Consider the following 13,890-nt stretch of genomic DNA (forward strand, 5'->3'; position numbering starts at 1 on the left):
TGTAGCCATGACCATCCTTAGTTTCATTACAATAAGTAGAAAGTTCAGAAAATCTCACAGCATTGTGGTGTCCAGTTAACTGTAAGCTACAGGTCCTGTCCATTTTTTCCCTGGCTTTGTTTTTTGGTTTAATATTAATGTTACATTAATAAATGGAAATGCAATATACATTGTATTTTCTTTTTAAAACTACTCTTTTTCCTGTTCATTCAGATTTTGGAATCTTTTCCTCTATACTGATGTACTTGTCATCTTTAATATATACCGTTTTCCTGATGTACTTTCATTTAACTCACAAGCACCTTATATTTTATTATTTTTTTTTATTCAGTCCTGCCCCTTAACCATTTCTTGCCTCTTGCTCTCCTTCCTTTACTCACTTTTCCTGTTATCCCCACTCTTGTCTAGGTGTTCTGCAGAATTCCCCTATCTGTTATTTGACATTTTGTGATTTGTAATCAATATTACTTGACTGCCACTTTATAACTGATGTCATCTTCCCATTTCAGATAGCTGCTATGACTGGGGAGTATATGATGCCAAGTCTCTGCAGATTTATGATGGAGAATTGGGGAAGCTGACTTGCCCTCTTTTCTCTGAGGCCAGATATAACTATAGTACCTCGCTGGCTTCTGGGCTCAGTCTCCTCTGGTACTGGATCAGGCAGGGCCAAGACTTGGAGGAACCCATTGATTTCCGACTTCCAGACAACAGAATCCTAAAGGAGCGGGATGTTGTGTGGTTCCAGCCTTCAACTGTAAATGACAGTGGGCTCTACATCTGCATGCTGAGGTATTGCCAGACATGTTTACAATTGTATGTTGAAAATGAGTAAGGTGTGAAATTTTAGTGAACAGTTGTCATGAATGATTGTATTTCTAAATTCGGCAATGGGAATCTGACTTTTTGTTGGTAATTATTCCTTTTATAATCTAGAAATAGCACATTTTGCCAGCGAGTGGCTGTCCCTCTCAGCGTACTCCAGAAAGACCCCAGTTCCTGCGTCAGCTCAAAGATGAAGCATAACAAAATGATGATTCCACTAGAGACCAAGGGGGATTTGCACTGTCCAGATATTGAAGGATATTATCCCCCATCACTGCAACCATCTATACGCTGGTACAAGGTAACAGTTAATGTTTGGAACAGTATTGCTTTTGGGTTCTTGGTGTTCACTTCTAATTAATTAATACTAAAATAAGAAAAAAAGTTGCAGGGTTAGGAATAGAGCATCAATTTTAAATCAGCACATGAAATTTGTTTTCCTACTTGTTTCATCACTAATACATGTGTTGTTTTAATGTCAAAAACACTTAAGAAAATTTCTAAATATCCCAATCAACTTTAAAACTGATCAAAAGGCCTCAGTCAGAAGATAATCAACAAAGGTCAGGATGCAAGAGACAAATGATTTCATGCTCATCTCGTTATTGCTCATTTATTTATTTAGAGCTGAAAGTTGTTTGTTTTCTTATGAATTACCAGATTCCTTTCAGATCACATCGTACTTATCTTTTTATTATATGTGTTTTACAGCATATTAATGTTGTGATTGTTTAAATATCTGTATACCTTATTTGATTTATTTGTATGCATTTATGTCTTATTAGGAGAATAATTGTTCAGAAATTTCACTTTTCTCTTCTTATCGCTGTTTTTATGTAGTACAAAGAGGAAAAATCAACAGTGCTTTGTCTGAAAGATAATATTTGAATTAAAAAAATAAGAAGAAGCTGGAAATGGTTTCAAATTGGCTTGTATTTACAGCTTTCCTAAAATAAATTTTTTTTTTCAAACAGGAATAAATTCCCTTGGCAGTTTGGTGATGCAGTGGGCAGTGTTGCTTCTATATGGACCGACCAAATGCATATTGTCTATGTGGAGTTTGCACATTCTGCCCAACTCTGCATGGATTTTACTCCCACATCTCTAAAAAAAAAAGCATCACGTTAGGCCATTTAGCAATTCCAAATTTAACTCTTTGTAAGTGGACGTGTGCATCTGTGGGCTCTGTGATGGAGAGATGCCCTATCGCTGCCTGCAGATCAGGTTTTAGTCCCCTGTAACCATAAGCTTTAATATGTTAGTTGGAAAGTATTATGTTACAAAATGGCCTTTTTTCATTTTTTAACCATGTTGAAATAAGTGGGCTGAGTTCAGACAATTTGATGGCTCTTGTTCTTTTGGTACTTACAACATCACAGTTACTAATAAGAACAGTAGAAACGATGTGAGAAAGGTTTAAACGTACCCTTAAAGAAACTTAGATCTTGTTTTAACAAAACAAATGTCTAAGTTTTATATAGGAAAGAAAGTGAAAGGTCATTCCTTTTATGCCGTATTCAAAACAAGTTAAGGTACAAGATATGCATGGCCAAGACATTAAATTTTACTTCTGTTTTTGGAGTGAGTGAGTACATGCAATAATATATTATTGTGATCTAGCAGTCTAAGTAGAAGCTAGTAAAGCCAAAAAAAAAGACATCTCAATGTTAGTCTAAAGCAAAACATACTCAAGCAAAAGATATTTAGTCTCCAATTAATCAAACTGATGTCAACACAGATATATTATCTCAAAGATGTTGAAACTGATACTGTAGACCACAGGTTTTGACAAATTAAATGGAAGAGGTTAAATGGGTTACTTAAATTTTTGGTTTTAGTAAATGAAAAGTGTGAGTTATACAGTAATTGGGTATCTCTTTTAATGTACTGTACAAAAGGCTCCATAACATGGCAAGTGTGAAATGTAGGCTAAGAAGACAAAAACATTATTAGACATTCCAATTTTAAAATTTTCAGTTTTTTTTTAGTTAAAGGTGGAGACATTTGAAAATTGTAATATATATATTTATGAACTTGTTATTCTAGAGTTATTGTTTCATTTATATTTATATGCCACAAATCTGATTACTCCTATGTTCTGTCCAAGTCCCTTTGTACTGAACCAATTGATCTAGATTAGCTGTCATTCCATATTGGTATCTTCTGGAAACTTAACCAGCTTGTTACTTATATTTCCATTCAGATCATTTATATACAGGTCCAAACTCCGTTAGAGCAGTTAGAGCAAAGTGTTTGGGACTGAAAAAATAAATTGTTTTAACAGGAATTTTGTTCTAATGGAATTGGAACATAGCAAGGTCTTAACAAATAAAGTTAATAAAGCTGACAGCAGAATGTCAGCTCGCTGGCAAAGTCTATTTTTTTTCTTGCTAGCTTCAATAACAGCGAAAAGTTTCAAACTTTTTTTTGACATTACCAGATGGATGCGAGTCACTATTTTTTTTTTTTAACCAGAAAAAGTTTTACATAAAAGGATCATGATAAAAAGTTTGAGGAAGTAATGGTCACATTCATAAATAAGAATCATTGGATGTTTAAATTTGCAAGCATAAATTTCAAAGACTCTGTCAAATATAAATTTTTTTCTTAATTTAAAGATTATGGTGTATAGGCGTTCATAGGGTAAAATCTCTAAATTTATTAAACATGCTGAAAACTGTTTGAGTAGCATAAAGACAAGAGAAGATCAGCAGCCAGCGCTTTTGTAATTCTCAGTCTGATCAATGTGCTCAGTGAAGTCAAACCATACCTCAAGAAACCCGGAAGTAAATGATTAGAGTCTAGCTGCAGCAGACCTTGAGCACTCCTCAAGTAAAGCAGAAGTAAAATTTGATTGACGGTTTAGTCAAGTAAACCAAGTGATATAACTTGGCTGTTCAGCTAAACTCTTCACAATTTTTGGGCCACGTACAGAAGAAATACTCCTGTTTTGCTGCCTTTTTCAGGAGAAATGACTTAGTTGTAATGAAAATTACAGATAAACTGGACATCACTGTAATGAGTTTATTTACATTAGTTCTATATTAACCTTCTTAGTTAGACCTGAGCATTACTCTGGCTGCAAAAACCGTGCTAAAAGCGTTTTTCCCGAGTGTCACTTGGGCAACTATTCAAATGCCTCTTGTGTAAGCATTAGAGCTGAGAATCACTTGGGCTGTAAAAGTGCTGTCAGTGCTGCCATTATGTCTGAGTGTAGGTTTTCACTATTTATGAAATATCTGCACTTTACCAACAATGAAGACTTTAATGAGAATACCCATCCAGCACCCAAACTGGAAAATATTTGGGAGATATACCAGGTCACTGCAGCAAAATTTCAGAGCGTTTACTTTCCATACCATGATGTCAGCATCTATGAAAGTCTCATGGCTTATAATGGCAGACTGTCATGGATACAGTACATTGCATCAAAAAGAGCAAGATTTGGCATAAAGTTTTACGAGCTTTGTGAATCTAATACAGGATACATTTGGAATTCGGGTCTGTACACAGGGAAAGGGACAATGTTTGATCAGAAATACAATCAGTACGGTGTTGCTACATCATTGGTGCGGACTTTGATCGATGCTTTGCTGGATAAAGGTCACTATGTAACCATGGACAATTTTTATACTAGATTATATACTTTTTTGGCAATATTAGCAGTTTAGTTATTACTGTTATTATTATTTTTGTTATTCTTGTTCAGTTCAGATTTTTATTTTTATTCATCATTACCATTATTATTTGTATTATTATTATTCTTTTGAGATTTAATAATAATGTAATTTTTCATGCCAAAAAATGCAACTTTTTTTTTTTAATAAAATACAATGCTAAGGAGGTTAAATTGGCCAGGAAGAAAAAAAATGATTTCATAAAAGTGGAATTTGACCTGTATATACTGTATTTATATTAAAAACAGCAGAGGCCTTAGCACTGACCCCTGTGGGACACCAGTTTTAACATCATCTAGTTCTGATAAGGTTCCTCAGCCCTAACCCTTGGCTTTCTGTATTTTAGCCAATTTTCTACACGTCAACACACTATACCCTAAACTCCTACTTATTTTAGTTTGATGCCCAACCTCTTCTGTGTGACATTATCAAATGTTTTCTGAAAATAAAGGTAGATAATATTATATGCACTTCTCTGATAATATCCTTGTGTTCCTTCCCTATAGAATTACAGCATATTAGTTAAACATGACCTCCCCCTTTTGAACCCATGTTGACTGTTCCTTAAAACACCTGTTCTAGTCATGTTATTCTCAGTCTTTTTAAAATCATTCCTTCCATTTATTTACCCACAAAGTACATTAAGCTTACTGACCTATAATTACTTGGTCTACCTAGTTGCTCTCACATGCTCTACAGTCAATGCTAGAGTTATTGGTCATCCTGTATATGCCTTATGCAGCTGTATTTTCCTGTACAGATAAGGAGGTTGGGAGTAATCAGCGTGTACTCCCAACATCCTCCTCCTCCTCCTCTTTTTATCTCATTACTTACCTACTGCAGAGTTTCATTTAATTTCTTACTGCTGTCCTGCATTTTTTGTAAAACCTTTTTAAACTGGTTCCATTTCTCCTTGACTGTTTCTACATTTGAAAGCATATCCCAGTTTATCTTTTTTAGTCTTTGCCACATCTGCTCAAAATTTGCCATACTCAGGTTAAATTTAACTTTTAGTTTTTGTATCGGCACTTGACCAGAATATTGTAAAATTTTATTATATTACTTGACCCTAGTTGTTCAATCAACTCTACACCCTGAAATCAATTCTGATTCTTACAAAATACTAAATCTAAACAGGCATCTTCTCCTTTGTATTTTAACATACTGTGCTAAAAAACTGATAATTTCTAAAAACGTCTGCTTTTGCACTCCACTTTTTGTATTTACCCAGTTAATAACTGGGTAGTTAAAGTCCCCTATGACTATAATATAGTATTCTCCTCTAAACCTGTCTTTGTCATTTTATTAAAAAATCCACTACTGTCTGTATTGGGTTCTCTATAACAAAGAAAGTCCTAGATCTTTAATGCTTTCTAGTCAAATTCAGACATCCTTACTATGATGTGGTTCATCATCCAATTGAAGAAGCATGCCTTTATATTTTGTTTTACACAAATAACAACCTCCCTGCCTTTTTTCTATCTTTCCTAAACATTTGTAACCGTCAATGTCACACTCATTCCTATCTCTTTGTTATTTTGCTAAACTTCTATTAATTGCTATGTTATCATAATTATGCTCTCTACATCTCAAAGCAAACATCTTCCCTTCCAGGGAGTTCTCCCACCTGAGCATCCATCAATCCCCCTGCTTTATTTAGGACTTGGTACATCTTATACCTATCTGCAAACTGAGAGTTTTTAGAGTCACTGTTCAGCTCTGCAAGGCTTTTAAAACAGTTTGACAATTCTGGGGATGATTCCCATTATTTTGCACCCACATCTGACTGTGAGCCACATACCTGTCTGGTCTGAAGTACCTGTCTGACAGTTCCCCCACTACCTTAACAGTGCACACTATCTTCTTTACAGACAAGCAGGGCAGGCCTGCGAATTCTCTACTCCAACCCTGTCAGAATTGCTGGGCGTTAAGAGTGGTTTTCCACATGGGTCAGCACTCGGGCAGCTGCTGTTTTTAATGAATATAAATATTTTGGAGAGGAATATAAGTAACAAGCTGGTTAAGTTTGCAGATGAGACCAAATAGGTGGCTGATAATATAGAATGTTGAATCATTACAGAGGGATTGGACAGCATACAGGCTTAGGCAGATTTGTGGCACATAAAATTAAATGTAAGTAAATTTAAAATATTACATTGTGGGGAACAGCCCGGACACAGACAGGTAGACACGATGTTATCACCCAACAAATGATTATTTACATTCATCTTAGTGCACAATACCCAGTGCCACAGCACCAATCACTCCTTAAGTCCTGGCAACAACACAATGCCTTCTCCAAGTCTCTGGTCCGCCTCCACTCCTCTTCACCAAGCTTTGTCCTCTTCCACCCTACTCTTGCCCCTGACTGGAGGGAGGTGGCCCCTTTTATACACCCCGGATGGACTCCAGGTGCATCCTGAGGAGCTTCTGTAGCCACACCCCTGTGTGGTGGAAGCTCTGACGGTGTATCCGGAAGTCCTCCGGGTGTCCCCAATCCTCTTCCCCCCAGCACTTCCGGGTGTGGTGGAAGTGCTGAGGTCCAGGGCTCCCAAGGCATCGGGGTGCCCCCTGGCGGTGACCACGGGCCCCTACAGGGTTGAGCTTCCATGCTCTGCACCCGTGGCCCCCAAAGCAACCAGGGCGGACGCCCCCTTGTGTTCTGGAGGAGGCCCAAGCCCTCCTCCGGTCCTCCTGGGCATCCCAGCCAGGCATGAACCCCAGCCGGGTACCACAACATGTAGGAAGTAAAAATGTTAGGTTTGAATACACAATGGGAGGTCTGTTAATCAAAAGTACACATTATAAGAAGGATTTAGGAGTCATAGTGGACTTCACACTATCAACTACCAGTGCCATTAAGAAGGCTGACAGAATGTTAGGTTATATAGCACGATGTGTAGAGTACAAGTCCAAGGAGGCTATTCTCACGCTTTATGATGCACTGGTAAGGCCCCACCTTGAGTACTACATACAGTTTTGGTCTCCAGACTACAAAAAGGACATAACAGTGCTAGGAAAATGTCCATAGAAGATTGACTAGGCCAGTGTTTCTCAACCTTGGTCCTGGGGGCCCACTGTGGCTGTAGGTTTTTGTTCCAACCAGCTTCTGTTTTTAATTGGACTCCTGGGCTAATTAAGTGAAATGTTATTTCCCAAGTTCTGCATTTTGGGAACAATATAGAAATTATAAAACTAAGTTTGGTTAAAAAGAAAATATATATATATATATATATATATATATATATATATATATATATATATATATATTAAAATGTACCAAAACGTTATATAGGAATAAAGTATTTTTTTCTTTTTAACAATATTTTCATCTTGATTTTCATTCTACTTTTCTAGGTGTTCTAATTGTTTAATTAATCCATTATTTACTAATTAGTGAATCTAATGCTAAAGTAGTTGCAGCCTTTGCTATAAAGTGTTATTTGCCGGGGTGTCTGCTCTGCTCATTTTTAATTCTCATTAATAAGATACAACAAAGGGTAAAAACTGCACAGAGAAAGGGCAAAATATGATGAAATCAACAAAAGAGAGTTAAGCATTTAAATCTCTAGCAAAAGCAGAAATATTTCTAAATGTCTTATAAATGTAAAAATCATGCTGCTGTGCTTTTCTGAATGTAGGATAAAAGAAAAATAATACCAGCTAATTAAATGAAATCAGTGCAATCAGGTGTTGCCACTGATTAGGAATCTGGTTGGAACAAAAACCTGCAGCCACAGTGGGCCCTCAGGACCGAGGTTGAGAAACACTGACTAGGCTGTTTCCAGGGCTACAGGTGATGATTTTTGAGGAAAAATTAAAAGAGTTGAGCCTTTTCAGTTCAAACAAAAGAACATTAAGAGGAGACATGGTTGAAGTGTTTAAAATTATGAAGTTAATTAGTACAGTGGATTGAGACTGTTATTTTAAACGAGTTCATCAAGAACAGAGGACACAGTTAGAAACGTGTTCCAGGTAAATTTCGTACAAACATTAGGAAGTTTTTCTTTACACAGAGAACCATAGACATGGGAAATAAGCAACTAAGTAGTGTGGTAGGCAGTAGGACTTTAGGGACTTTCAAAACTAGACTTGACGTTATTTTAGAAGAATTATGTGGATAGGACTGGTGAGCTTTTTTGGGCTAAATAGCCTGTTCTCGTCTAATGTTCTAGGCTACCCACCTCCTCTAGTTCAGGGACCCTCAGTTCAAAGTGCTAGATTAGCTGTGTTCTCCTGCAGATATCTTTTATGTATACCCAACTTGTCCAAGCCATCTTCCTAAAAGTTGAACATCAAACAGGACTTAATGTTGTATTGGCCTTATTTTTAAAATTTTAATTTAGATTACTGAACTGTTCAGCCACTTTATATTAGAATTTACTTAACTAAAATTGTTAAAATTAAATTAATTATCCATTAAGAAATTACAGCAGTTAGTTAACACTGCTGGTCCCATAATCTCCTGTAGTACTCTCACCCCATGACTGCCTAATGTGTGTCTTTCTTTGAACTTTACTTTTCCCCTGCTTCCTTCACTAGCTGACTGTTTTCCTAACTTTGTGCTCTTCTTACTGCTTCCTTACTTTCATGCTGTGTGCCTATGCCTACACTGGTTGTACTTAAAATGTGTTTCTCCATATTAATGAACACTTATGTTCTCTTTCTCTTACTAGCCCTACCTCTCACTGATATGAGACATATGAACTGTTCAAGTAATATTTTTTACACCCTAATTCCTTTTCACTAATAAAACTTGCTTACAGAATATTATCTGCTGTTATGATGGAGGCTATGTGCCTATTGACTTGCTGGTTTCATCCCCTGCTTGCCCTGCTCCTCACCACTCACTATTTTTTTTCTAATGTGGAGCCCTTCTATTTGACTTGTTTATTTTCAAGTCAAACCTGTCATCTACACTGTACTTAAATGTTTTCCTCCTTGTGAATGAGTACATATGCCTTTGTGTGCTATGTATTACTCTGTCTAGTTATTCTTATTATGATTTATTCCCACTAAGAAATCATAGTTCATTTTAACTATTAGCTGCCTTGAAACTGGTTATTTACTCACTGTCTTGCTGTCTTCTCTTGACACTTTTCACTGCTTTCCATACACGCTGCTGGTTTGAACACAAGTGCCTTTTCATAAACTCAGCTATGTTTGCTCTGTGTGGGCAAAAGAAAGAAATGGAAAAAAAGCTGTAAAAAGTGCTGCACGACCCATTAGAAACAACCAAAAATATGTTTCTCAGAACAAAAGTTGTATTTTAATTAACTCCTGCACAGGCATAGAGCTCAACATTCAGCATCTCTTAGCCCTCCTTCTACTTCAACACAAAAGAATGACAGTGACATGTCAGTCTCAGACTCAGATGGTAGAAGAGAAGTAAAATTTAAATAAAGGTTGTGAAATAGCAGAAATATTTTAATGATATGTATTATTATAATTGTGGAATCCTCTATATCTGTACTTGCAGGACTGCCAGCCCCTGAAAGACAAGTCTTTTGAAAAGGAAGTAATAGGTGACAGAATTGTTATCTACATTATGAGAAAGGACTATGCAGGAAACTACACATGCATTGTTAATTACACACTACACAACAGGTCACATGTTTTGACTAGGACCACAACAGTTCGAGTAGTTGGTAAGAATCCTTTATTTTTAAGGGCTTTTGGGGCTCCTGATGCAAAGGGGTATAATTTAATAGTGATGTGGATGTGTCCCCATAGTTTTGCAGCTCTTCTACAAAATATTTTACACCAAGAGAACATTTTATTAGATCAAGCTAATCAACCTAACCATTTTACTTTGATGCTCGTGGGAGTAGTTGTTACATATCATGCTCTGTCATTTAGAAGGTACCATGTGTTTCCTATTATGTATCCCTCTTTTAGCAGCACCAAAAGCATCTACTTTGTTTACATGCAGAATTTTAATTTTCATTTATTCTTCAGTAAGTACCCATTTTAGGGTATCATAAGGGAAGCCTGAGATTTAAATGAATTGTGTGTTTCTGGGAATTGAAACTAACTGGTGTGATCTTTTCCCCTTTGCTGCCTTGTGTTTCAAGGAATGCCCAGTAAAAGGAAACCTGTGATTCATCATCCAAATAAGGACCAAGAAGTGGTCAAAGTCAGTCTAGGTAATAACCAACTTTTTTTTTTGTTATTATTAACTGTTTAATCTTTATAATTTTTATAGATAACAAGGAGCTTTACTAAGATAATTGTATCCTGTGTTCCAAGCTCTTGTGTGACAGACAGATAATTTTTTCCACACATCTGTACCTTTCACTTTTCTCTTACTTGGACAACAATTTAGAGAAGATGGATCGTCTATGCTATTCAGTAAGAACTGACTATGCTTTTATTTATTTCTTAAGGTGATACAGCTGAACTGTTATGCCACGTCTATTTTCCCTTCTTGATGAATTCACCAACTGAAGCCTGGTGGACTGTTGATGGAAAGAAGCTGGAACCATTCACAACTGAAAGATACCAGCTTAGTTCAAGGTTTGTTTTCTTTTTGTAGCCTCTGTTATGGGTTTAATTTTATGGGCTGTGTTTTACAGCTGTAAGTTATGTGGTCTTCTTAGCCACAGTGACTCACTCTTCTAGTCTGTCTTCTTTGGAAAGATTAAAAAGTTTGTTTCCATTATCAGCCAGGGATTAATTAGTACAACACATACATAATACTGTATATTGTTTTAATTGTACTTGAACCAGAAACCATTTACTTGAACCTTGAAATCCCAAATATTTTTTAATGACTTGGTCATGGAAAAAATATTCACTTAAGTAAACAACAAAACAAGTAACAATCATTTATTGTCTATTTGTTGGGCAAATACATTTTCAGGAGCAAAAGATCAGTAACAAGGAATTATAGCAAAATACAATTCTTTCAGTGATTTGGTGTCTGAGCTTACCCATATTACTTAATTTTCTTGGTGGCCCTGGCCTTTACTTCATACTTGACTGTATATTATATACACTGCAAAAATGAAATCTAAGCCAAGTGAAAATTATTTACTTTGTGACATTAAGTCTAGTTTTCCATATTGTAATAATTATTGACTTATCAAACAATTTATATTTATGATTATTTAGCTTAATTTAAGATATCTTATCAAGTACACTTTGCTTACCCCTTTGGCAGATTATTTTATTAAATACAAGCAAAACAAGTCCTATTTAAAATTTTTTTTGTCTGTTTTTTTTTCTTATGCATTTTTGCAGTGTACTACAGCAGGGATCTCAAACTCCAGTCCTGGAAGGCTGCAGGTTTTCATTCTAACCCTTTTCTTAATTAGTGACCTGTTTTTGCTGCTAATTAACATCTTTTGAATTAATTTTAATTGACTTGCTCTTGAAGACTCAGACCCAATAATTGTTTCTTTTTCCTTAATTAGCAGCCAAACAATAATGAGATGCAAAATGAACCAAAACATGACCAGCAAACTGTGACCATCACACAATATCTGAAAATTAAAAGGGTGGAGGTCTCATGAATGTTGATTTGCTCAAGTCCCCAAAACATTTTAACGGTGCTCTTAGAAAAGTAAAGAAAAAATCAACAATTTTGAAAATGTATGCTATTGCACAATGAGAGCAGCAACAAGCCATGGAATTAAAGAATGAGTTTTATTAACAAGACTCGGCGCCTAATTAAGCAACTGGTTGAAGTGAAATTGGTTGGAGTTTGAGGACCTGACTTAGTTGGTCTTCTGTTGGCTCACTCACATCACATTTCATTTCTGTTTAAGGAAAGAAATGAAGCAATTCAGAGGATCAATGAAGAAATTCCAGGGAACAAATCTTAAAAAACAAGTCAGTTAAAATTAATTCAAAAGAAGTTAATTAGCTGCAAAAACAGGTCACTAATTAAGAAAAGGGTTAAAATGAAAACCTGCAGCCACTGCGACCCTCCAGGACTGGAGTTTGAGATCTCTGTACTACAGCATGTAATGCCATATACTTCAAAATTCATTTATGATGACAGTCAACAGAATTCCAGCATTCTTTCTCCAAGGTAATTTCTTGCCCTTGGCAATGCTGTTTTCATCTAGTCAAGTATGAATCTAATAGTTGTTTACCAAATGCTTTTCAATAATATTGACTTATGTTGACTTGCTTCGTATTAAAAGTAACCCAACCTCCAGTTTTAATTGAATATTGCCTCTGCTAGGGACAAAAAGCGAAAGTTTTTAGCTTTTTTTATTAGTTATTATTCATAACATTTTAAAATTTGCATAATGATGAAAATTTTGTTATATCTTTGAGCTACCATTCAACATGTTGCAAAAGAAGGCAGAATTGATGTTTTCTTATTTAATGTTGGACTCAATAAACTTGCCAATTTAGTGACATCATGTGGCCATTTTTGGAACTTTGGTTATTCATTTTTATCATGCTCAGAATTGAATAAGGTCCTTCTCAAAAGTAATGTTTCCATTATATTTATTTTTACATGGATGGGGTATTAGAATATGACTGGAATATTTAACAGTAACTTTTATTTCAAAAGAATTGTGTAGAGATTTGCAGAGTTTGTTTACGAAGATTTCTGTTTTATCACTGTTCATTTTCTTAGGAAATGCCACCCAAAATTATTTTTTGTGTGTTACTTACGCCATGTAATTTGTAGTGATTGCCAATAAAAAACAATAATCTCACGTTTTCATACAGAATAGATTAGAAAATGTGTGTGATGTAATACAAGCCAGTAATGACCAATGATCTACAATGGCAAACAATGTAAAAAAAATGTCCATAGGAAAAAAAAATGTCACATTGACTCTTATTATATCTTAAACGTTTTTCTCTCCATTCTTCAATACAACTTAAGATTAAGCATTTTAACTGCCACCACTACAAGTTACATTGGGCAAGTAACATAGGTGGAGTATTCCTTTAAAGGATAAGTTCAGTATTTCAGAAGTCATATGACTTGTTCACAATCATGGCAAATATGTATCTTCCACATGAAGTTGAGTTTGAAAGTGAAGCATCTTTTATTAGTTCAAGAATGTTTAAATCTGTTTCAAGGGTGTGGTTCCCCTTATATATACTTTTGCCTTAAAAAATATCTTCAAGAACTGTTATTAACAATAATGAATGTTGATGTCCTTGTGTAAATTTATAGCACTGTTCTGTAAGCAACTAGATAATAATATGCAAAAGAAATGCCATAGTCACTCCCAGGCTTTTAGTACATGTGATAAGAAAGATCATAGACAAATCTGAAAAACTGTTGGCACTAAAGTTTTTTAATCATGGACTCTGGAAGGCATTTGTAGAGGGAGGGTAATAAGGGATACATAGGTATTGCTGCCAGATTCAGTATTAACATGGGACAGCATCAACAGTGGTGTTAAAAAATGCT

At 35.5% G+C, this 13,890-nt stretch overlaps 1 protein-coding gene across 3 annotated transcripts in view; it reads left to right on the forward strand.

Moving 5' to 3' along the window:
* The window catches only part of LOC114646700 (interleukin-1 receptor accessory protein), a 54,784-nt gene that overhangs the window by 21,653 nt on the left and 19,241 nt on the right, over nucleotides 1-13,890 (forward strand). For all 3 annotated transcript variants that reach the window (XR_007934033.1, XR_007934034.1, XM_028795017.2), the window contains 5 exons: nucleotides 510-792; nucleotides 937-1,126; nucleotides 9,982-10,150; nucleotides 10,577-10,648; nucleotides 10,889-11,018. Coding sequence is in view for 1 of the 3 variants with exons in the window: in XM_028795017.2 (XP_028650850.2) it covers nucleotides 510-792; nucleotides 937-1,126; nucleotides 9,982-10,150; nucleotides 10,577-10,648; nucleotides 10,889-11,018 (844 nt within the window). In the remaining 2 variants the exon portion in view is untranslated. The remainder of the gene's footprint in view (nucleotides 1-509; nucleotides 793-936; nucleotides 1,127-9,981; nucleotides 10,151-10,576; nucleotides 10,649-10,888; nucleotides 11,019-13,890) is intronic.

This window comes from Erpetoichthys calabaricus, chromosome 2 (genome assembly GCF_900747795.2).
Source record: "Erpetoichthys calabaricus chromosome 2, fErpCal1.3, whole genome shotgun sequence".
NCBI classification, from domain to species: Eukaryota; Metazoa; Chordata; class Cladistia; order Polypteriformes; family Polypteridae; genus Erpetoichthys; species Erpetoichthys calabaricus.